Source organism: Schistocerca serialis, chromosome 1, assembly GCF_023864345.2.
Source record: "Schistocerca serialis cubense isolate TAMUIC-IGC-003099 chromosome 1, iqSchSeri2.2, whole genome shotgun sequence".
NCBI lineage: Eukaryota > Metazoa > Arthropoda > Insecta > Orthoptera > Acrididae > Schistocerca > Schistocerca serialis.
The window spans coordinates 918,212,593-918,238,516 of NC_064638.1; the positions used below are offsets into that span (position 1 = coordinate 918,212,593).

At 41.0% G+C, this 25,924-nt stretch overlaps 1 protein-coding gene across 1 annotated transcript; it reads left to right on the forward strand.

Annotated features, from left to right (window-relative positions):
• Nucleotides 1-8,407: 8,407 nt before the first annotated feature.
• On the forward strand, nt 8,408-24,808 carry LOC126447877 (piggyBac transposable element-derived protein 4-like). Its single transcript, XM_050090993.1, has 5 exons — nt 8,408-8,439; nt 13,922-14,064; nt 14,168-15,777; nt 18,428-18,524; nt 24,636-24,808. Exons 1-5 carry the CDS (start codon nt 8,408-8,410, stop codon nt 24,806-24,808), a joined length of 2,055 nt encoding a protein of 684 aa, XP_049946950.1.
• Nucleotides 24,809-25,924: the final 1,116 nt, after the last annotated feature.

A 25,924-nucleotide genomic window follows, 5' to 3' on the forward strand; every position in this document is an offset into this window, starting at 1 on the left:
TATTGCTGTATTTGCAACACCATTTTACAATTTGTAAACTAAACAAATTTTTGCAAGCACATTAAATGAGAATTTTGCTATTAAAACTCTTGCATTCACGAAATTTGACAAACAAATTTTAATTTTAATTTTTAGTTATTGTGTGTCACAAACAATGTGGAAAATATTTACTCACTGTCACAATCATCTATCCCTTCAAAAATAAATTTACCTCGCCTTCTACATTCTGGAACAACTTTTTTAATAATTTGGGCTTGCATCATCAGTTTCTGGAAAGACAAAATAAACATTACCATCAAGAACTTTCTTTCTCAGAAATATCATTTCATAGGTGGCATTAGAGATGCTTTCAATTTTACCAATAAAAAACTTGAACCTTTTTTTTTTTTTGTAGGAAAATTTACTATGGTGAAATCAATTTCTTTAAACTCATGCCAATCTTTATCCTTCTTCTTGTCCATTTGTTCATTTTCATTTGACTTGTGCAATTCCATTTTCATTGAAATCACTAATAACAGTTCCTTTTCCTGGAGTTAATGCTGTTCCACATCCACGAGGATCTCCTCAACATGGATCCATCGAACAAAAAACTAATCTAATCTAATCTGTGAAATGACTTTGTTGGGGCAGAAAGGAAAAATTCCTGCTTTTCCTGACCCAGGTATTACATTTGATTTGGATGCGATAGTTATATTTTCAAAGGTTTTTTTCAATAACCTAGGAAATTCAGATGTTGGCACCACTCCTCTATTCCTCCTTTTCCAATCATCTAACACATTTCTCCAAGCAAGTTTTAAAGTTGTAAAAACGACCACATCAAGTGGCCGACACAAATGAGTGGAATTAGGTGGTAGAAGCACAAATTTAATGTCCTGTTCCTGGTACAGTTTAATCATGTTACATGACAGACGACTCGAGAGATTGTCACCTGCCAGCTGCTGTAGCCAAGTGGTTCTAGGCACTTCAGTCCAGAACTGCGCTGCTGCTACGTTCGCAGGTTCGAATCCTTTCTCAGGCATGGATGTGTGTGATGTCCTTTGGTTAGTTCGGTTTAATTAGTTCTAAGTCTAGGGGACTGATGACCTCAGATGTTAAGTCACATAGTGTTCAGAGCCGTTTGAACCATTTTTTGATTGTCACCTATGATCACTTCAGGTCCCTCTAATTGCCAGTCATAAGGCAAGACAATTTCAACAAACTGTGATTCAAACACTGTTAGGTCAAACCAACTTTGATTCCTATTATAACCTGCTCCAGTTATGAGTCCTTCAGTCCAAGTATTGTAGAGGTGTTTTGCCCTATAAACTGTGTATGGTGAGAGGACTGAGCCATCGACAGCTGCTGCTATCAGACACTGATACTTGTCTTAGAACAATCCACTAACCTTTCAGGATGTCTTGTGCCTCACTTCACTGTTACTTACACTTGTCCAGGATTGTCACTAAAGTTTGTCTCGTCATAGTTTATAATGTTGGAGGGAGGGACACCGCTCATGGTCACTTCAAGATTTTTAAAATAATCAATCACTATTTCTCAGGTAACTGCTGCCTTTGCCCTCTTCACATTTTCACTTACTCTAACCGTTAGTTAGTGCCCAGGTTGATTGTCATGAAATCTTTTCTCAGTCCTCCCTGCTCCATTGAGATACGCGGAAACAATGTCCCTAACATCATTATTCCTCAAAGGAAACCCCCATTTCGCACAAAACAATAATCCTTCAACCAGGCTTTTTTCCTCACTATTGGTTAAAACTGGTTGGATGCCTATTTTGTATTTGTAGCTTTCCTTGAGTTTGTATATGTTTATGTGTTGGTATGTTGGTATATGAAACTGTGTATTGATCTGAAGCTTTCTGAATGCTTAATTTTCCTGATTTGACAGCGTTCACTGCATTTAGAAGAAATTCTGGTTTGTGGGTAGATTTCCATGTTGGTTCCAGAACCTTTTAATATACTCGCATGATTGGATTCACCCTCAAAAATGCAATTTTGTAATTAGGCCTGCATAGTAACTAAGCGCTATTAGCAATGAACAAAAAAGCGAAACTGTATCACTTAAGACGTTCATATGCAAACAATAATATTGCAACTTACCAGTTACACTTTGAAAGTAACAGGCACCAGCAGAAGTTTTCACACTGTTGTGTTGACTACACGAGTGTAGCACAAGAATCACACACCTACTGACAATGCGATTTGCTGGTTGTGCGCACTCCAACATGCCACTTTTGTTGATAGATTAGTCAAGAATTCATGACAATGGTCAGCTGCAATGTTGTTGTTAAAATGCTACATTCAGTTATCCAAATGTGGAAAAACCGGTAAATGATTGACAGCACCTGATCGGATTCACTCATTTTAGGGTACCACATCTGTACTCATTGTGAAAAGTATGATCATATGGGTTACCAAGTAAAATTTGTGACTGGATTGAGGACTTTTTGCTAGGGAGTACACAACATGTTATATTGGATGGAGAGTCATCATCAGTTGTAGAAGTAACTTGAGGTATGCCCCAGGGAAGTGTGTTGGGACCCTTACTGTTCATGTTGTATATCAGTCATCTTGCAGACTATGTTAATAGTAACAATAGATGTGTTGCATATGATGCAGTTACGTATTGTGAAGTACTGTCTGAAAGAAGCAGCATAAATGTTCAGTCAGATCTTGATAAGATTTCAAAGTGGTGCAAAGACTGGCAACTTGCTTTAAATGTTCAGATATGTAAAATTGTTCACTAAATAAAAAAAAAAAATAAATAAATAAAAGCACATGGCATCAATGAATCACTGTTGGAGTTGGCCAACTCATATAAATTGTTGTAACCAAGTAACACATGAAACTGATCCAAGTAACTTGCATATGGCTCTATTCACAAAACTCTAAATAATAAAAGAAATAATCTTCTCATTACTCCACACATAACAAGACAAAAGGATCTTACAGAAGGTGCAACATAAGCAAAACATGGAACAAGTGATGTGAAAGGTACAAACTACAAGAGCATAGTGAGGGTGAGTCAGTGCTGCTCTGTAAATATATGGGTATGAGCTGGTAGATGGCATGCCAGAGGCCGTGTCGTGTGCATGATTCCTACAGGTGACCTCTAGTGGCCAGCCTGCACTGTGCATTTGGTGGCTGATTTCAGTACACACACAACAATACACTCAGTGCACTCACATGTTCTAGTAGCAGCATACAGCACAAATACCAGTGTGTAATACTTTGCAGGGATATGAAATGGAAAGATCACATAGGCTTAGTAGTGAGTAAGGCAGGTGGTGGACTTTGGATTATTGGCAGAATATTGGGAAGTGCAATCAGCCTACAAAGGAGATTGCTTACAAATCACTTGTGTGACCAGTTCTAGAATATTGCTCAAGTGTGTGGGACCTACAAGAGAGAGGACTAACAGCAGATATTGAATGTATCCAGAGAAGGGCAGCATGAACAGTGACAGGTTTGTTTTGATTCATGGGAGAGTGTCAGAGAGATACTGAAGAAACTGAATTGAAAGACCCTTGAACATTTATGTAAACTACTGTGAGAAAGGTGATTAACAATATCATGAAAACCTATGTTGCCACTCACCATATAGAACAGATGCTGAGCCGCAGATAGGTACCACTAAAAGACTTAAAATACAAGCTTTCATCCAAAAAGGCCTTTGTTGAAAAAAGACGACACACACACACACACACACACACACACACACACACACACACACAACTGCAGCCTCTGGCATCTGAATCCACACTGCAAGCAATTGCAGCAATGTATGGAGGGAGTGGCAACTGGGTCTGGGTGGTGGTAAAGGGTAGGTTGGGGTGGGAAAGGGGGAGGGATAGCAGGGTCGGGGTGGGGGACAGTGAAATGCTGCTGGGGAGCATGGAAGGACGAGGTGGAGAGAGGGTAGGGCAGCTAAGTGCAGTCGGGAGGGAAGAGTTGGAGAGGAGGGAGTAGTGGAAAAGGAGAGAAGTAAAAAGACTGAGTGTTGGAATGGGAACAGGGAATGGGTTCTATGGGTGAGAAAAATGACTAACGAAGGTTGAGGCCAGGAGGGTTACAGGAACTTAGGATATATTGCAGGGAGAGTTCCCACCAGCACAAGTAAGAAAATCTGGTGTTGGTGGGAAGGATCCATATGGCACAGGCTGTGAAGCAGTCATTGAAATGAAGGATGTCATATTGGGCAGCAAGCTCAGCAACAGGGTAGTCCACTTGTTTCTTGGCCAAAGTTTGTTGATGGCCATTGATGCAGACAAGTTGTCATGCCCACAAAGAATGCAGCAAAGTGGTTGCAGCTAAGCTTGTAGATTACATGACTGGTTTCACATGTAGCCCTGCCTTTAATGGAATAGGTGATGTTTGTGACCAGACTGGAGTAGGTGATGGTGGGAGGATGTGTGGGACAGGTCTTGCATTTAAATCTATTACAGGGATATTAGCCATGATATATGGGGTTGGGAGCAGGAGTTGTGTAGAGATGGATGAGTATATTGTGTAGGTTCAGTAGATGGCAGAATACCACTGTGGAAGGGTGGGTGGATAGCAGGCAGGACATTTCTCATTTCAGGCCACGAGGAGGGGTAGTCAAAACCCTAGCAGAGAATATAATTAAGTTCCTCCAGTCCTCGGTGGTGCTGAGTTATGAGGGGAATGCTCCTCTGTGGTCAGACAGTGAGACGTTGGGAGGTTATGGGAGACTGGAAAGATAAGGCATGGGAGATTTCTTTTTGTACAAGGTTGGGAGGATAATTATGGTTGGTGAGATACTCTCAGTGAGGGCACAATAATGGGACACAGTGGTGCCTCCTGGGTGGTTGGATTTATGGACTTTTGGATGCATTTAGTAGGTAGGAGTGCAGGGGGTGGTAGAGGTTAGGAGAGAGATGGATCGGGGAGAGGTTCTGGGATGGGCCTAAGGATTTGAGGAGAGACTGGAGATCCTGCTGGATTTCTGGAATGGGGTTAGTGTGGCAAGGTTTGTAGGTGGATGTATCTGACAGCTGGCAGAATCCTGGTAGGTAATCCTTGCAGTTCAAAACAACAGTGACGGAGCCTTTGTCCACAGGTAGGATGATAAAGTTGGGATCAGTTTTTAGATGGTGGACCGAGGTTCGTTCTGCTGATGTAAGGTTAGTTTGCATGTTGAGGGATTTGGGGAATGATGGTGGGGCAAGGTTTGAGGTTAAGAAGATAACCGGGGGGTGATTTTGGGGCAGTGGGGGTGGATCACGGTTGGATGGAGGAGTGAACTGAGTCAGGCAGGGTTCAACATTGGTCTTTGGTTGAGTCTGATTGGCAGCTTTGATGGTGAAATTGTGTCTCTACTGTAGGTACTGGGAAAAGGAGAGAAGGTCTTTAACAAGTCCTGCATGATTGAGTTTGGGAAGGGGCAAAAGGTGAGGCCTTTGGAAAGGGCTGATATTTCTGTGGGGCTAAGACTTCTGGAGGAAAGGTTATTGGCAGTGTTTTGGGTCTGTTTAGGCTCTGGATTCTGTGTGGTGGTGGGAGGGAGTTTTGGAGGGTGGGGTAAATGCAGTAGGAAATGAGCAGGGTGCAGAGTTTTCTGAAGTGGCATTGGGTGTCACTATAAACATGTAAAAATAAAAATTAAACTAAATGTGGCTGAGATGAAGATTGGATTTGACTAGTATATTACAAATCTAAAACTGGATTTTACCAAGACAAAGAATTTATTTCATATTTGTTGCATATTTATCACTTTTTTAATTAATAAATTTTAATTAACATTTCATCTTTTAGATGGAACAATTTACCTGTACAAAGATATTTTGATCTCGTCATACACTGACCATGACACATCTTTGCTTCAGAATGGTTTTTAAAGAAATTGTCTAAAAGTAAGTTAGGCAGTTTTCTCATAATGGGCTGTATAAAGTTAATACAAGTAAGCTATCTCCCACATACTCTGTAGTATCACTGTGAATAAAAAGTGATTTTGACCTCCAATAAATATTAGTAATGCTGGGGATAATTTCTAATGGGGAAAACAAATGTAAGAACTTGAAGCTGATAAAGTAAATATAAATAAAAATATTTGTACAAATAGAGACAGGTAATTTTCAGCAATTTTACATTGTAGCCAAAAGTGCCTGTTATGATACATCTGAACCAATTTTTACTGTGCAAATATTTAGGTTATGATGAACAAAGAATTTACAATCTGAAACAACTGATTTCATGTAGTTAAAGTACTTGTAAACAATATTTGATTAAAAAAAAAAAGAGTGAGGAATTCAATAGAATTATATCACACATGGTGTGGGTCTAAGTCTAAAGTTGAAAGTATAGATGATTCTAATCTTGAATGATTACTGTGTCATTTGTATCTAGTTGACCTTGTGAAGCCTGTTGTGTTAGTACTAAAACAGGATTGAAAAAGCCATCATTCAGGTACTGAACCAGAGTGTAATTGGAAATATGCTCCAAACTATGATGATAAGTTGTCATTTTGACATATCCTGTTTCTCTGGCAAATATGTGTTACAAACAATCAGGGATAGAGGAAACTGCAGTAACTGATAGAAGTTCTGAAAACAGGTGTGTAGCTACTGTGTTGTTGTGGATTTATCTAATTTCAAGTTAGTCTGTCCTCCTGCATTGAGTTAATAAAATTGGGTCATGGTGCTCCAGAGGTATATCTGTGTTATTCCTTGCAGGTGGGGTTGATTGCATGCTGTGGTGGTTTCATTGTCAGGAAACGTTATTCACATCATTGTTCCAATGTGACAGTTGGGATTTGGTTGTTTGTCATATTGGCCAAACTGGATAAGTAATGTTGACCATTTCTATTCATGTAGCATATTAATCAGAATCTACCTTAGTTAGACTTTCTGGTAATAAGGTTCCATGAACAACGATTCCAGAGCCATTTATCTTCTGTAATACTATATACTCGAGTGTGCTTGCAGTGGCAATTGGGATATTTAAAATAAGGGTCATTACAAGACTAAAATGGATAGGGTCTGCCACATTTTTGCCAACATTATAGGTTCATGATTCAGGCTGAGAGAAAATGTGATCACATCACAAATACTACTAATCCAAACTTTGATAATCCAGTTTCTTATTTAGCATATCTCCTCCTGATGGTGATGTCTGCTTACAGTGATGAAATTTATAGTGTGCTATTTTTGGTTCAGTAGACATTTTTGAAATGATGTGGCAGACTTTCCCCTGGTCTTCTTCTTTTTCTTTGGGCACTGCCATAGTGCCCAGTTTGTTCATTTCTTGTGCCCAGGCAACTTCCATTTCTGTGTAGTTGTCCATTTTTTGATTTCATGTCACTACCTCTTTTCTGCCTTTTTTAAAATGGCTTTTGTGAATCTATGTGCTATTCTGAACTTCCCTTTCATGAATATCATTCAGTGCCCTGGCACTGGAGCCATAATTCAGCACTGTCTGAGCACACTAGTTGTAAATTACTTTTTCCATATTCCATCCACTTTTAGTAATAGCTTACTCAAAACATTCCTTGAAGTGTGACTTGAAGAGGCTCCATTACTTCATGATAGTAACAGCTAGTGGTGATGATAGTGTTTTTCATCACACATCTGTCAGACATTTCTTGATGATAACTTAGGTTAATTTATATCATGTTTATCTATATGTGGAGTATGAAGAATCCTCCTCATACTGAGGGTCTGTCTTAAGTTAGTGGAATGCTAATGAGCCTTTCAGTTGGGTTAAAACTGTCAGTAATAATTAATTTGACCAAACTCTGGTGCACATATCTTCATAGTGACTGGCTCTTGTAATAAAATATTAGTATCTTGTTCATAGAACAAAAAGAGAGGAAAAATATCCAGGAAAGTTTTACAACAATTTTTTATTCATATTAATATTCACTTTCTGTAATTATAGTGATCTATCTTATATACATTATTGATAAGAGTACAATTCTTTATTTCAGCACTTTAAGTCCATAGATTTCATTCTTCTCAGGGAAAAGGAAACATTATCTCTCTCTTTTCTCCTTTATTATCATGAAGAATATTTTGAAACATAACTCTAAAAGTCTGTCTTCATTACCTACATACTTAAAATAACAAACATAAGTGTAGAAAGGCAATTACACACCTGCATCCCAGTGTTATGTTGTACATAGACACATTTAACAGTTCAGAGATATAACTAGGGTTTTAGGTGGCATTCTTTTTTTTCTTGTGAGCATTTACAGATAATTGTGTGCTTCAAATGACAGCTGCTGTATGCTTGTTTGCTAAACACCAAACTACTGTCATTTTCATAAGTATCTCTGTTCATGAGAAAATAAAAGAAAGTGTACTTTATTTCGTTGCTTACATAAAATGAGAATTGCAATACCAGCCATTAGTTTTGACCAATGATGTAGTGAACTAGCATCATTTAATGTACACAACATGGCAACTACACTGAAGTGCCAAAGAAAGTGGTATAGGCATGCATAAGGGCCTTTTCAAATACAGAGATATGTAAACAGGCAGAATACAGAACTACAGTTGGCAACACCTATTATAAGACAACAAGTGTCTGGTAGAGTTGTCAGATCAGTGACTGCTGCAGCAATGGCAGGTTATCAAGGTTTAAGTGAGTTTGAATGTGGTGTTATAGTTGGCGCATGAGTGATGGGACACAGCATCTCTGAGGTGGTGATGAAGGGGGGATTTTCCCATATGACCATTTCACAAGAGTACTGTGAACATCAGGAATCCAGTAAAACATGAAATCCCCAACATCACTGCAGCCGGAAAAAAATCCTGGAAGTATGAGACCAATGATGACTGAAGAGAATCATTCAATGTGACAAAAGTGCAACCCTTCTGCAAACTGCTGCAGATTACAATGCTGGGCCATCAACAAATGTCAGTGTGTGAACCATTCAAAAAAAAAACATAATCAATATGGGCTTTTGTAGCTGAAGGTCCATTAATGTACGCTTGATGACTGCATGACACAAAGCTTTATGTCTCACCTGGGCCCTTCAACACTGTCATTGGACTGTTGATGACTGGAAACATGTTGCCTGTTAAGATGAGTCTCATTTCAAATTGTATTAAGCAGATGGACATGTACAGGTAGGTATGAAGACAACCTCATGAATCCATGGGCCCTGCATGTCAGCCAGGGGCTGTTCAAGATGGTGGAAGCTCTGTATTGGTGTTGGTCATTTGCAGTTGGAGTGGTGGGACCCTTGATATGTCTAGATACAACTCTGACAGGTGACACGTTTGTTTGTTGGTTGGTTTATAGGGGAGGGGGGGGGGGAGGAGAGAAGGGACCAAACTGCCTTGTTCCCAGTAAAAAAATTACACAAAGGAAAAAAGAAAAGAATGGAGACGTACAGCACAATGACAGGAGAAAAGAAGAACCATAAGAATGACAGAAGGACAACCAACAGGAAAAGAAAACCACAGAGAGAAGCAAGAAACAGGTAGAAGGGGTAAAAACAAGAGAGCAGATGACCGTGGCTGACCAACCACGAGAAGAGAGTGGAGAACACAAAGGAACAAAGGACTTGTGCCAAAACTTATATAGAATGATAAAACACACTGTCACGTATAAAATGTAAAACTAAATTAGCTTATGAGGTGTTGTCAGCTAAAATTAATGGCAATGAGTCTGGTAACTGAAGAGTCCATCGCAGGGCAGCCAAGGAAGGACTGCTCACCAAGATATGGGCCACCGTCGGCCGGGCGTCGCACTGACACTGAGGTGGGTCATCACGGCGCAGGAGGTAGGCATATGATACCACGCAGTTTGTTGTGTGTGCTGAGGTTATGCCATTTCATCTCCCAAAGCCGCAAAACCTCGCGGAATAGTACTGCATGCAGATCAGTTGCAGAGAAGCCTATCTCCATAAGCGGTGTCCATGTAGCCAGACTGGCCAGTCTGTCAGCAAGTTCGTTGCCTGTGATTCCGATGTGACCTGGGGTCCAGACAAACGCCACTGAATGACGGGACTGTTCAAGGGCATAGATGGACTCCTGGATGGTCGCCACCAAAGGTTGATGAGGGTAGCACTAGTAGATAGCTTGTAGGCTGCTCAAGGAGTCAGTACACAAACGAAACAACTCCCCAGGGTTGAACGGATATGCTCAAGAACACGAGAGATAGTCACCAGCTCAGCAGTGAAAACACTGCATCCATCGGGCAAGGAATGCTGTTCAGTATGTTCTCCATGGACATACGTGAAGCTGACATGAGCATCAGCCATCAAGTCATCGGTGTAAACCTCTCTGTGGCGTTGGTAGATGTCAAGAATCGAGAGGAAGTGGCAGTGGAGAGCCATAGGGTTAATTGAGTCCTTAGGGCCATATGAAAGGTCCAGGTGAAGCCGTGGCCTAGGTGTACACCATGGAGGTGTATGTGAATGGACCTCAAGTATAGGTGGTAAAGGCAAGGACTCCAGATTGGGAAGTAGTCACGAACACACAGGTCATTATGTGCTCTACAATGGATACATGGGAGAAGCTCTGGACTGTAAATTAATAAATCAATGGCCGAGTAACTACCATGAGCCACACTGAAATGTGTATTTCAGAGGCAGAGGTTGAACTGAGACAGTAAAGTTTCGACATCTGTGCTTTGGCCAGTAAGTAAGGTGCCACCCCACAAGGGGTTATGGGTGTTAAAATCTCCCAGAAGTAGGAAAGGTTTAGGGAGTTGCTCAGTCAGTGTAGTTAATACATTCGGGGATACTGCATCATCTGGAGGAAGATATACATTGCAGACAGTTATTTCCTGTGTTGTCCTTATCCTGACAGTCACAGCTTCAAGAAGAGTTTGAAGGGGAACAGGTTCACTACAGACTGAGTTTAGGTCATAAATGCAAGCTCCACTTGACACTTGATTATAGTCACTACGGTTCCTGTAGTATCCCTTATAGCAGCGGAGGGCAGGGGTCCACATTGCCGGGAACCAGGTTTTCTGGAGGGAAATGCAGATAGCAGGTATAAAGTTTAACAGTTGCCATAGCTCAGCCTGGCAGTGGAAAAAACCGCCACTATTCCACTGGAGGATGATATCATCGCAAGACTGAAAAGGCATAGAACATTCAATGAGGCAGTTTACGCCTCAGGGTCACCTGCTGCCAGCGAGATCTAGGTCCTCTGCAGATTGTAGAATCTCCACCTCATCCACAGATGCAGAGCTCTTAGGTAGGGGTGGTGTGGGTGCCACCGCAATTGCCCTGGTCTTGGGAACCTTTTTTTGAATTTCTCTCATTGCTCCTTGGGTTTCCCTGGCTGGGAGGACTTCACTGATTCAGTCTCTAGAACTGAGGATGAGTGTGAAGCCCTGCAGCAGCTGCTGTTGGGCTCTTCAGCCACTGGTGGATGTAATCTTTTCCACTAGCAGAAACCTGGGAAGGGAGTGACCCAAGGACCCCTTCCTAGCGACAAGAGCCAAAGAAGACTTACAATTCTCCAGCTCAGAAGTGGGGACTGACATTCCCGACGGTTGGGCGGGTGTTGCCTCTGAAGTAGGTGGTGCAGGAGCAACAGGGAGGGAAGTGGCCCCACTGTCAAGGGGGCAGGTGTAGTCTTCTGGTTCTGAGAGTCGACAGGAATGCGAGAAACTGATGGGCGACAACTGTTCTTGTAGCAGCGGCATAAGAGGAGGTCATAGCCACAGGATGTAGACACTCAAATTTCCTCTTAGCTTCAGTGGAGATCTTATAGTCCATGATTTTCCTCTCTTTCTGTAAAATACTGCAATCTGACGAACAAGGTGAATGATGCTCTCAGCAGTTGACAAAGATGGGAAGCGGGGCACATTGAGTATCGGGATATGATGGACGTCCACAATCTTGACGTGTGATGCTGGAGGTATAGCAGGAAGACATATGGCTGAACTTCCAGCACTTAAAGCACCACATCGAGGGAGGGATATATGGCTTGACCTTCTCGGGCATTGTGTCACCCTCGAAGGCCAAGATGAAGGTACTGGTGGCAACCTGATTATCCCTCTGACCCTGATGGATGCACCAGATGAAATGAACACCTCACTGCTCTAAATTGGCATGCAGCTCGTTATCAGACTGCAAAAGAAGGTCCCTGTGGAATATAATACCCTGGACCATATTTCAGCTCTTATGGGGCGTGATGGTAACAGAAACATCCTCCACTTGTCACAAGTGAGTAATGCCCATGACTGGGCAGAGGATACTGTTTTTTATCAAGAATGGTCCAGAGCACATTTTGGACAAGCCCTCCACCTCCCCAAACTTTTCCTCCAAATGCTCCACAAAAAACTGAGGCTTCATGGACATGAAAGATTCGCCATTAACTCTTGTACGTATGAGATACCAGGGCGAATAAGCTTCACTGCCATCCTTAGCCTGGTGTTCCTCCCATGGTGTGGCCAGGGAGGGGGACACATTGTGGTCATCTTTCTTAGCATTGAAGTTAGACTTTGCCCGCTTAGAAACTGTTGGTGGTGGACTACCAGCAAGAGATGACGTACTACGCTTGATGGCATGTCATCCACCCTGATGCCACTCACCTCGACCAGTGGCTCTCCCCACTGGTGCCACCCAGCCCCAGCAAGGCCCACCTGGCAGGATGGCCTTTGCCAGGAGTCTTGATGCCCCAGGGAGATGGGCATCTCTACGGCATACATGGGGAGTTAACAGCGCAGGCATCATCAGAGCGATGGGCTAAATATCTCAATGCACAATAGACACGATGCACCAAGTAAGGCACCCTTCGCCAATTGGCTCGCTGTTTGGGAAAATTTAGAAAGATGGAGGTCAAACCCGACAGGGGACCATCACATAAAGGCTGCAACATGTGAGACTCCTTTTAGTCACCTCTTATGACAGGCAGGAATACCTCAGGACTATTCTAAGCCCCGGACCTGCAAGGTGACATGTACATAAGCATCCTGTCTCTTCACCTGCATCCATTTATGTTCATTGTACATTTGAAAGGACTTGGGCAATTCCAGTCAGACAATGTGACACCCTACACATCCAGAACTGCTGCAGATTGGCTCCAGGAACACTCTTCTGAGTTTAAACACTTCCACTGGCCATCAAACTCCCCAGACATAAACATTATTGAGGATATCTCTGATGCCTTACAACGTGCTGTTCTGAAGACATCTCCACCCCATCACACTCTTGTGGATTTATGTACAGCCCTGCAGGATTCATGGAATCAATTCCCTCCAGCACTACTTCAAACATTAGCCAAGTCCATGCCACATCTTGTTGCAACAATTCTGAATGCTCACAGATGCCCTACAAGACATTGGGAAGGTATACCAGTTTCTTTGACTCTTCAGTGTTAACACCAAATTGTTAGCCATATTTTAAAACATGTTACAAAACAGTTAGTTAAAAAAAATGGTACTGACACTGCACTTCTCACTACTATAGCAGAACAAATGATAATGAAGATGGTACATTTTGGAGAGATCTTTAATGCGAAGATCACTGTAACTGTGTATTTTTGTAATACACAAGTATAAATACAAAAACTCCAAATATACCATGTTATCTTCAGAAATAATGAGATTAATATAGTGGATGATCAATCTGCTCCTGCCAGCCAATCACACCACTTGACATATTGCTTCATAAACAAATCAAGGTACAGAATGACAGCAAAGGACGAGTGATGTAGTCAGGCAACCACGTCATCATTTTTGTGTCACCTGAACATACAATGCTGCAAAAACATTAACACTCTAAGCGCCAAGCCCGTAAAATTTACGGGCCTGGGATCGCGCGAAAATCACCAAGCCCGTAAAATTTACGGGCCGCTACATTTAATTTCATTCAAAACACTGCAACGTTATTTCTACGGGTTTGGCCAGCGCTATACGTTTTCCAGATGTTTATTAACAAAATGCGTCCATAGATGTCACGGCAGCGCTGTAATTCATGTTAAAACTTATCTTTGCGTTCTCAGTCTGTATATCATTCAGTTGTTTGTCATCATGTTTCGGCGCGGTTTATCAGACGCAGAAATTGCGGATTTGATCAATCATAGCGACACTCTGGATAATGTAGAGAGTGATTCAGACGATTCTGAATGCAATGGTGTGTTTGAAGGTACGTATTTCCGAATTTTCCACGTAATTGTGCAGTACGCACATATCTGTTGAACATGTGTAAACGATGTATGTAGTTACACATAATGTGATATTCTTTTTAGAAGACGAGATTGATGACAGTTTGTCTTCAGATGAAGACGAGAATGATGTTGAAGGTGTTGCTTCAAATCCAGCAGCTGTGCCGTATCCGAAAGACAGTGAGTGGACTGCAGTTGACACCTACCGACCTCTGCCTGTCAACACGACACCCAGGCAGATACTAGTGGATATTGATGAGTCGAGTTCTGTACTGGATTGCAGTAAAGTGTTCCTTACTGACAGTGACGTAAATGAACTCAAGAGACAGACAAATTTGTATGCATCACAGACAATACAGAAGAAAAGAAGAGGAAATAATCTGAAGCCCCATTCAGTTTTGAGTTCGTGGAAGCCAGTGACTATAAGTGAGATGAGGCGTTTCTTGGGTATTATTTTCCACATGTGTGTTTCGAAAAAGCCAAAAATTGCGGACCATTGGAGCACTAATCCTGTTCTTAGTTGTAACTTTTGTCCCCATGTCATGAGCCGTTTGCGTTTCACTCAGATACTGTCATGCTTGCATCTTGTTGACAATTCAAATCAGAAAAAACCAGGCGAAGATGGATTTCATCCACTTTACAAAGTTTTGCCATATTATAATAATTTGAAGGAGCGATGTATCCAGGCATATCGTCCCTCAGAAAAAGTGACAATTGATGAAGGAATTTGCCCATTTCGAGGTCGTGTGAGTTTCCGTGTTTACATGCAAAATAAGCCTCATAAGTATGGACTGAAAGTATATGCTGTTGCTGAAGCCAGTAGTGGCTATGTTGTAAATTTTGAAGTTTATGCTGGTAAGCATATTGTTGACAATTCTTCGTCTGCGGTTATTTTGCGATTGTTGTCTGACAGCAGCTTGCTGAACAAAGGCCACACTGTGTATTTAGATCGATTTTATTCCAGTCCAGAGCTATTTCAGCAACTGGCAGAGAAAGGCACTGGAGCTGTTGGTACTGTGAACAAATCCAGGAAAGGATTGCCTAAAGATTTAGTATCTGCTAAGCTGAAAAAGGGCGAAATGTCTTTTCGGCGTAAAGATAATGTATTGGCAATGAAGTGGAAAGATAAGAGAGATGTGTATACATTGTCTACAAGGCATCAAGCAACATTTGGTACGCATACTAAGAGAAATGGGTCTGTAGTATTGAAACCACTTCAGGTACTTGATTACAACCTCAATAAAATTGGAGTGGATATTGGAGACCAACGCCTGCAGTACAATCCGTTCCAGCACAGAACTGTGAAATGGTGGCGAAAATTATATTTCCATTTGCTGCTTATGGGAGTATCAAATGCATTTTGGCTGTACAATGCAGTGCACAGGAAGAAAATTACAATAACAGACTTTATAACAGTGCTTGCAGTTCAGCTTGTTGAAGACGACACACTTGAATTCATTCCAAGAAATGAAGGAACTGTAGGTCGGCTAACAAAGAGACATTTTTTGCAGCACATACCTGCAACTACTAAGAAGTATGCTGCTCGTGTGTGTCACGTGTGCAGTTCCAGGAGCAAGAAACAGAGTGGCAAGGCTTCTCGCAAAGAGACACGATACGAATGTGAACAGTGTGGCGTTGCACTCTGCCTGGAACCTTGCTTTAAAATTTTCCACACTAAAAAACAATATGATTCTGTGTGAAATTTATATGTAATACTGTATACTATCAGAAACATGTAATGTAGTGCCACAATTTTGGTTAAAAATAAATCACAATTGTATTCCCTTATTCGTATGACTTTTTCTAAATTCTTAAAACATCTAAGTGATTTCTATAACTGTACCTTAAAGCTGTGCATTGTAAAGTAGTTTCTTTCACTCAGAATTAAAGTAGAAATGTGCAGCTTCAAGATGGTACCAAATTTGCCACAATCCAAACAGTAGATTTGATGCAGTAATTTTTTTAATATTGGTAAAATTGCCCGGTTTCTAGGGACGGGTGCATAAAATAGGCCTGGTACAGAGAGTGTTAAGCATGCAGCACAAATAAAGTAGGAATGGAAATCATGGCAAATTCAGAAAAAAAGCAAAATATTTGTAACAACCAAGATTATATCTTGTGAAGGCATGGCTTTGCTTGTTACTGTACTATTTGTATATTAATTTGAGACATTCCTATTTTATTCATCCTGCATACCTAATGTTTTTCATGATATTTTGTGTTCATATTACAAAAAAGTGATGCTGTGATTGGTTCATAAGACCACATGTCCCGTGCTGTGATTAGCTGACAGAACAAAATTGAGCTGCTGTCATGCTGGTTTCAGTGTTGGTCGTTTCTGTGTGTATACTTGAATATAACAAAAATATGTTGTTTCAATGATATAGCACATTAAATATCTCTCCAAAATATATCAGTTTTGGTATAGCTTGTTGTGCTAAAGTAGCAGAAAGTGTGATGTCAGTCTATAAAACCTTTAATAGAATAGCAGTTACTGTGGTTTTGATTGGAAAAATTTTACTCCATTGTGTAACTTATCTGATCTGGTTATTTTCCATTTGGTAGTCACATAATCAATCGCCCTTGTGGTTAATGAGTTGGACTGGCATTAATTAGAGAACGTGCACAACATGACAGGACATAGTATTTAATTCCTTCACATTTATTGAAAAACAGTTTTATTTCTATGATGACCAGCTTTGTAAGAGTTACAAGTCTTAGTATTTAAATCAGAGTGGTAAAGTAATCTCATTAACACAGTTTCACATTTGAGTGGAGGCAGATTAGATCACAGACACTCAGATATGATGTGTGTAGATACTCCCTACCCACACCCACTGTAATGATTTGAGAATTTCTGTGTGAATTCTAGTGTTCTCAGCCTTCTACCATCTCAAACACACGGTATTCTACATACGAGTGTGGGATGGTAAAATCCTACCTACTGCATGTCACATGTCTGGTTGGATGGTAAAATCCCACCTACTGTGCGTCACATGTCTGTGTGTGCAGGTTTAAAATCAGTCACGGGAAGAAGGTAGATGCGGCGGTTGAACAGCACGAACAAGTACCTGTTGGGAAATCCATAGATGTGTTAGTGCATGTGTAAGGAAGAACCATGGAGTTTATATGCCACTCTATGCTTATTGTGTTACTGACTATTGTTATGTGAAACACAAACAGTGAAAAAGTACTCTTACAGACTCTTGACTTGGTAGAGGCAAGACATATTTTCAGATTCATTTTAAGAAAGTCATGGTAGTCAAGCCAATTTTCTTTTAACTGAAACTCATTTTGTTTCTAATGTTTGACGGTACGAGGTACTTACAGAAAGCTACATATGTATGTTGAAAGTGTGAATTATATTGTGCATGAAAGTCATCTACATCATTAACTGATGAAAAGGAAAGTTTGTAAGTCTGCTTTCACACTTTAAGTCGTCGGAATGAGAAATTTTCAGTCAAAAACAAGAAAAGAAGCTGTTATGTGTTGCCATAGCAACCAAACATAATGATGATGATGAGTTCCCATACTCCGAGGAGCATAGGGGATGATGTGGGAGACCTGCACCGCTGTACTAGGCAAGGTCCTAGTGGAGGTGGTTTGCTGTTGCCTTCCTCCGACCGTAATGGGGATGAATGATGATGATGAAGACGACACAACAACACCCAGTCATCTCAAGGCAGGAAAAATCCCTGACCCCGCCGGGAATCGAAGCCAGGACCCCATGCACGGGAAGCAAGAATGCTACCGCAAGACCATGAGCTGCGGACAAACATAATGAGACAAAGGGTTTACTCTGAGACATTGGAATATATTCGAGTATCCAATGGAGCAAAATTTGAATGAAAAACAGTGAAGACATGAAAAATTCACAATGATAAAAACAGCCAAGAAGATTTCAACATACTTGTCTAAGAGGAAGTACGCATAGAACAATTCAGCTAAGAAGATCCAGTGCTTGGAGTATTCAGCTCTCACACACATTGCGGGGATGCAGACACGGAAACCAACATACTTCCAACACCACCAACACCAGCTGCTGTTCACTGGTGCTGACCTGCCTCCACATCCACTCACCTACGCTACGAGAATTCTACGCCGGGTGAGTGTGAAACAAAAGTTCATTATTTTAGTATGAAGTGGTACAAGATACTGTCAAGTGAACTTTTATTGTGTCATTATCATATTTAAAGTTAGTTTTAAATGCTTACTAGGGCTAAAGCATTTAAAAGTATGGAGAATATACAACAAGTTGGGGATACTCAAGAACCAGCTAAGGCCATTAAACTTAGCAAAGAAGTGCATGACTGGACTGAGTTGATAAATTTAATCAAAGCTCAGATTCTTAAGTTAAACTCAGTAGATGCACAACTAGGCTCAGTAAATTCTCAATTAAATGCTCAGTGTGAAACTCTTAATATTCAAACAACTAATTTAGGTTTGTTAAATGCCAAAGTTGACTCTTAAAGCAAGGAATTTAGTAATCTATGCTGAGGAATGGGTGCTTTGAAGACCGAATTCGATGCCATAAGTAATTAAGTAGAGAATTTAAAAGTAGATTTAAAGAACAAGTTGACAAATTCTTTGACCACTAATATAAATCATATGTTTACTGACCTTAACCAGAAACAGGATATACCTTTCAAGATTTGTTGAAAAGGTTAGAACTTTACATTGAGAACAAATGTAATAATGTACAATCAGAACTTACTGAAAAGTTAGAATCTTTTGAAAATGTGTACAATATTAAATATAATGATGTAATACAGGGAATGTATACTTTGAAAGAGAGTGTAGATAAGCATAATGAATTAATGCTAGTGTCAGTACATGAGAAGATAATGTAGAACAGAATTTCAAAGAGAAAATAGCCAACTCTGATATTATAAATGTAATTAGTTTGGGGGAACAATTTGGAGAAATTATAGAATGAAAGGTTACTGAGAGAATAACATCCAGGAACATATCACCTATTCCTTTTTCCGAACTTAATGATACCAGGAAGAGTATAGAAGACCTGTGGAGAGAATTTAAGCTTATTCAAGACAAAGTAGAAAAAAGGGTAACTTCACCTAATGTGGTATTAACTAGTGAAGCTGGACTGATTTACAATGGGGAGCTAATGCAGTGTTATCTAGACTATTCCCTAAATTTAAGCTGGCCGGAGATCTAACATCTAACCCATTTCTTAAAAAGGTTTAACCAAGCATTACCAAAAAACTGGGAAGATTCTAAGAAGATAAAATTTGCTGTGGGGTACCTTCTAGGGGAAGCCTCAGAATGGAGTACAGAAAATACTAAGAATTTTTCCCCTTGGGAGGACTTTCAGAAGAAATTTAAAGAGAAATACTGGTCTGCAAGTGCTCAAGAAAAGTTGATATCAGATCTATGGGACCCAAAATATTACATTAATACTTGGGGTACTATGAGGAAATATTTTGATTGGCATTTAACAGGAGCAGAGTACTTAGATAAGCCAATGGAAGAAAAGGGATTGGTACATATTTTAATTAGATGACTGCCCATATATGCGAGAAAAGACATCTTATGTAGTGGTTGGAAAACGATAGATGAGTTGTTGTCTTTTATTGACACACTCGATGCAATAAATAAGGACAGCAACAAAACTTTACACCAAAGTGAAATTTCAAACTATAAAAGAAATAGTGGGAATAACTTTAAAAAGCATGAGACAAACTTAGCAAAAGTACAATAAGAAAAGTTGTAATGACAATTATCGAAAGAAGCTTCCACATTCAAATTTAGGTCTGGTAGCTTCTCAAGAATTTGTACCGACTAACCATAATACACAGAATGGGAATGTAATATCTCATTTCGGTAATCAACTCATAATTAGTAATAATGAGGAAAACGTAGTTCGACCTGGATCCAGGGCCAGGGCCCAGGTTGTGGAGATACATTAAGAGGCCTTATTCCATATAAGTATGTTAATTTTACACACAAAATACCCACAAAGGAATGGTTGCTGCTTGAAGAACATAGCTTAGCCACTAATAACCCACAACCTGTAATAGCAAGGACAGTGGAAAATTTCGAGGTTAACATATTTATAGATTTGGGAAGTGAGGTATCACTCATCTCAAACGCATTTTATAACTCAATACAGAGTAAACAGCTCTTACTGTTATTGCCAGTGACTGGAGTATACATAATCGGGATAACAGGAACAAAAACTAAACTAGTATACTCCTAGCTCACTCATTTGTTACATAGTTTAATTCTTAATTTCTTTGCATGTTTTTGGTACTTGCATTGTTTAATTCATAAATTTCGGGCGCATTATAGTATTTGAGAGTGTAGCATCGCATTTTAGTACCTGAATAGTGTAAATTCGCGTAGTCTCCTTCCGCCGCCGAGCAGTGTCAGCAGTGCGCAAGTAGCAGCATTACTGCATTTACTAGGCAATCTTGTATTTTAATAACCGTTTAAATTTTGTCGATTTGTTTGCGCTCTCTGTAGATTAGTTCAGACGTTCTTTGCAAAACAGTTTTTAGCATGGATAGGGACTGCAACTGCTGTGTTCAGATGCAGGCTGAGTTGGCATCCCTTCGCTCCCAGCTTCAGGCAGTGTTGGCTTCGGTCACACAGCTTGAGGCTGTTGCCAATGGGCATCACTGTGGGGGTCCGGATGGGGGTTTGTTGGGGACGGCCAGCTCGTCCCACGCATCCCCTGATCGGACTACAACTGTGGTTGCCCGGGATACTGCCCACATTGAGGCTGATCCCTCACCTGTGGTAGAGTGGGAGGTCGTCTCAAGGTGTGGCAGGGGGCGAAAGACATTCCGGAGGGCTGAACGGAAAGCCTCTCCAGTTTGTCTGACGAACCGGTTTCAGGCTCTGTCTCAGGCTGATACTGATCTTTGGCCTGACATGGCTGCTTGTCCTGTTCCAGAGGTTGCCCCTCAGTCTGCAAGATCCGGGCAGTCGCAGAGGGTGGGCTTACTGGTAGTTGGGAGCTCCAACGTCAGGTGCGTAATGGGGCCCCGTAGGGAAATGGCAGCAAGAGAGGGGAAGAAAACCAATGTGCACTCCGTGTGCATACCGGGGGGAGTCATTCCAGATCTGGAAAAGGTCCTTCCGGATGCCATGAAGGGTACAGGGTGCACCCATCTGCAGGTGGTCACTCATGTCGGCACCAATGATGTGTGTCGCTATGGATCGGAGGAAATCCTCTCTGGCTTCCGGCGGCTATCTGATTAGGTGAAGACTGCCAGTCTCGCTAGCGGGATGAAAGCAGAGCTCACCATCTGCAGCATCGTCGACAGGACTGACTGCGGACCTTTGGTACAGAGCCGAGTGGAGGGTCTGAATCAGAGGCTGAGACGGTTCTGCGACCGTGTGGGCTGCAGATTCCTCGACTTGCGCCATAGGGTGGTGGGGTTTCGGGTTCCGCTGGATAGGTCAGGAGTCCACTACACGCAACAAGCGGCTACACGGGTAGCAGGGGTTGTGTGGCGTGGGCTGGGCGGTTGTTTAGGTTAGATGGCCTTGGGCAAGTACAGAAAGGGCAACAGCCTCAACGGGTGTGGGGCAAAGTCAGGACATGCGGGGACCAAGCAGCAATCGGTATTGTAATTGTCAACTGTCGAAGCTGCATTGGTAAAGTACCAGAACTTCAAGCGCTGATAGAAAGCACCGAAGCTGAAATCGTTACAGGTACAGAAAGCTGGCTTAAGCCAGAGATAAATTCTGCCGAAATTTTTAGAAAGGTACAGATGGTGTTTAGAAAGGATAGATTGCATGCAACCGGTGGTGGAGTGTTCGTCGCTATTAGTAGTAGTTTATCCTGTAGTGAAGTAGAAGTGGATAGTTCCTGTGAATTATTATGGGTGGAGGTTACACTCAACAACCGAAGTAGGTTAATAATTGGCTCCTTTTACCGACCTCCCGACTCAGCAGCATTAGTGGCAGAACAACTGAGAGAAAATTTGGAATACATTTCACATAAATTTTCTCAGCATGTTATAGTCTTAGGTGGAGATTTCAATTTACCAGATATAGACTGGGACACTCAGATGTTTGGGGTGGGTGGTAGGGACAGAGCATCGAGTGACATTATACTGAGTGCACTATCCGAAAATTAACTCGAGCAATTAAACAGAGAACCGACTCGTGGAGATAACATCTTGGACCTACTGATAACAAACAGACCCGAACTTTTCGACTCTGTATGTACAGAACAGGGGATCAGTGATCATAAGGCCATTGCAGCATCCCTGAATATGGAAGTTAATAGGATTATAAAAAAAGGGAGGAAGGTTTATCTGTTTAGTAAGAGTAATAGAAGGCAGATTTCAGACTACCTAACAGATCAAAACGAAAATTTCTGTTCCGACACTGACAATGTTGAGTGTTTATGGAAAAAGTTCAAGGCAATCGTAAAATGCGTTTTAGACAGGTACGTGCCGAGTAAAACTGTGAGGGACGGGAAAAACCCACCGTGGTACAACAACAAAGTTAGGAAACTACTGCGAAATCAAAGAGAGCTTCACTCCAAGTTTAAACGCAGCCAAAACCTCTCAGACAAACAGAAGCTAAACGATGTCAAAGTTAGCGTAAGGAGGGCTATGCGTGAAGCGTTCAGTGAATTCGAAAGTAAAATTCTATGTACCAACTTGACAGAAAATCCTAGGAAGTTCTGGTCTTACGTTAAATCAGTAAGTGGCTCGAAACAGCATATCCAGACACTACGGGATGATGATGGCATTGAAACAGAGGATGACACGCGTAAAGCTGAAATACTAAACACCTTTTTCCAAAGCTGTTTCACAGAGGAAGACCGCACTGCAGTTCCTTCTCTAAATCCTCGCACAAATGAAAAAATGGCTGACATCGAAATAAGTGTCCAAGGAATAGAAAAGCAACTGAAATCACTCAATAGAGGAAAGTCCACTGGACCTGACAGGATACCAATTCGATTCTACACAGAGTACGCAAAAGAACTTGCCCCCCTTCTAACAGCCGTGTACCGGAAGTCTCTAGAGGAACGGAGGGTTCCAAATGATTGGAAAAGAGCACAGATAGTTCCAGTCTTCAAGAAGGGTCGTCGAGCAGATGCGCAAAACTATAGACCTATATCTCTGACGTCGATCTGTTGTAGAATTTTAGAACATGTTTTTTGCTCGAGTATCATGTCGTTTTTGGAAACCCAGAATCTACTATGTAGGAATCAACATGGATTCTGGAAACAGTGATCGTGTGAGACCCAACTCGCTTTATTTGTTCATGAGACCCATAAAATATTAGATACAGGCTCCCAGGTAGATGCTATTTTTCTTGACTTCCGGAAGGCGTTCGATACAGTTCCGCACTGTCGCCTGATAAACAAAGTAAGAGCCTACGGATTATCAGACCAGCTGTGTGGCTGGATTGAAGAGTTTTTAGCAAACAGAACACAGCATGTTGTTATCAATGGAGAGACGTCTACAGACGTTAAAGTAACCTCTGGCATGCCACAGGGGAGTGTTATGGGACCATTGCTTTTCACAATATATATAAATGACCTTGTAGATAGTGTTGGAAGTTCCATGCGGCTTTTCGCGGATGATGCTGTAGTATACAGAGAAGTTGCAGCATTAGAAAATTGTAGCGAAATGCAGGAAGATCTGCAGCGGATAGGCGCTTGGTGCAGGGAGTGGCAACTGTCCCTTAACATAGACAAATGTAATGTATTGCGAATACATAGAAAGAAGGGTCCTTTATTGTATGCTTATATGATAGCGGAACAAACACTGGTAGCAGTTACTTCTGTAAAATATCTGGGAGTATGCCTGCGGAACGATTTGAAGTGGAATGATCATATAAAATTAATTGTTGGTAAGGCGGGTACCAGGATGAGATTCATTGGGAGAGTGCTTAGAAAATGTAGTCCATCAACAAAGGAGGTGGCTTACAAAACACTCGTTCGACCTATACTTGAGTATTGCTCATCAGTGTGGGATCCGTACCACATCGGTTTGAAGGAGGAGATAGAGAAGATCCAAAGAAGAGCGGCGCGTTTCGTCACAGGGTTATTTGGTAACCGTGATAGCATTACGGAGATGTTTAATAAACTCAAGTGGCAGACTCTGCAAGAGAGGCGCTCTGCATTGCGGTGTAGCTTGCTCGCCAGGTTTCGAGAGGGTGCGTTTCTGGATGAGGTATCGAATATATTGCTTCCCCCTACTTATACCTGCCAAGGAGATCACGAATGTAAAATAGAGAGATTAGAGCGCGCACGGAGGCTTTCAGACAGTCGTTCTTCCCGCGAACCATACGCGACTGGAACAGAAAAGGGAGGTAATGACAGTGGCACGTAAAGTGCCCTCCGCCACACACCGTTGGGTGGCTTGCGGAGTATAGATGTAGATGTAGATGTAGATGTAGTAAAATATGAAACTCAGGTGAACTGCAGTATTGGAAACACGTTATTTTGTCAAATGCTGTTGATTGTAGAAAATATTAATAGAGATGTATTGTTTGGTTTGGAGTGGTTGTTGGAGTTTAAAATCATCTTAAACTTTGACTAACATATTCTTTGTTTTGGTAGAGATGACAGTAGACGCTGGACACCATTTGAGACAAATGGTCACACTGAAGAATGAACAACTGAGTGTCAGTGTCTGTGATTCACAGCTACAGCTCAGTTATCACCAAAAATCGAGAATGTTGACTGAGGGACACATCGAGCTGATATACAAGACAAAGTTAATGAATCTTTAATATTAACCAATCATCAAAGGCAAGATTTATATAAAATTTTAATGAAGTATGAAGTAGTGTTTTCTGACTATCCAGGTAACATCAGCGACTATATCTGTAAGTTCAAAATCAAAGATGACACTCCATTCTTTTGCAAACCGTATCCAGTACAAGGGACTTTTAAGGAAGCAGTTCAAGATGAGATTAACAAAATGATTGATAATAATATTATAGAACAAAGTTCCAGTGTAATGAATAATCTTCCGATTGTGGTGAAGAAAGCTACAGGTCGTGTACGATTAGTCTTAGATGCTTGTGCACTGAATCGACATATAAAGACGGAGAGAGACCAACCATTAATATTGACAAATTGCTGTCCAAATTTGAAAAATCAAGATTCTTTAGCACAATGAATTTGACCTTGGGATATTGGTAGGTAAAATTACATCCAAATACCAAGAAATATACAGCCTTTTTGTTTGATGGAAAATCTTATCATTTCAATGTATTGCCATTCGGACTTAATATCTCTGTGTCTGTATTTATATGTGTGTTAGATGAAGCACTAGGGAGAGATTTATCAAAGGATTTGATAATATGTGTAGATGATATCCTAATAATATCAGCTACTTGGAAAGGACATTGTCTAACTCTGGGCAAGACTCTGAAAAAATTTAAAGAAAAAGGTATTATGGTAAAGCTGACAAAATCGTTTTTTGTGCACCAAGAACTTAAATTGTTAGGGGATATTGTAGGAGTAGAGTGAATTAGACCAGACCCTGAATGCATAAAAGCTATCAAAGAATGTCCGCACCCCAGAAATGTAAGACAATTAAAAGGATTTATAGGTATGGTTGAATACTATCAATGGTACATACGAGGGCAGGAGTTAAATGACCCGAGAATTTTACATTTATTAAAAAAGGGAATACCGTAGACTTGGGATCAAGGTGCAAATGATACATTTGAAAATGTTAAAAGAGTGCTTGTTGTGGCACCCATCCAATTATGGCCGAATTGTTTAAAATTTCGACAGATGCATCTGATTACGGTATTGCTGCCGAACTTTTCCATGGAGAATGGGATCCAAGTAATGTAGAACATAGAACCATAGCTTTTGCTAAGGATAGCCTAAAT

Excerpts from the sequence above, each read along its gene's own strand:
- LOC126447877 (XM_050090993.1), top strand. The coding sequence starts at position 8,408 with ATGGCAACTACACTGAAGTGCCAAAGAAAGTG. Across the intron at positions 14,065-14,167 it reads ATGCAATGGTGTGTTTGAAG|AAGACGAGATTGATGACAGT; the intron begins GTACGTATTTCC and ends TATTCTTTTTAG. Across the intron at positions 18,525-24,635 it reads TATTCAAACAACTAATTTAG|AGATGACAGTAGACGCTGGA; the intron begins GTTTGTTAAATG and ends TTGTTTTGGTAG.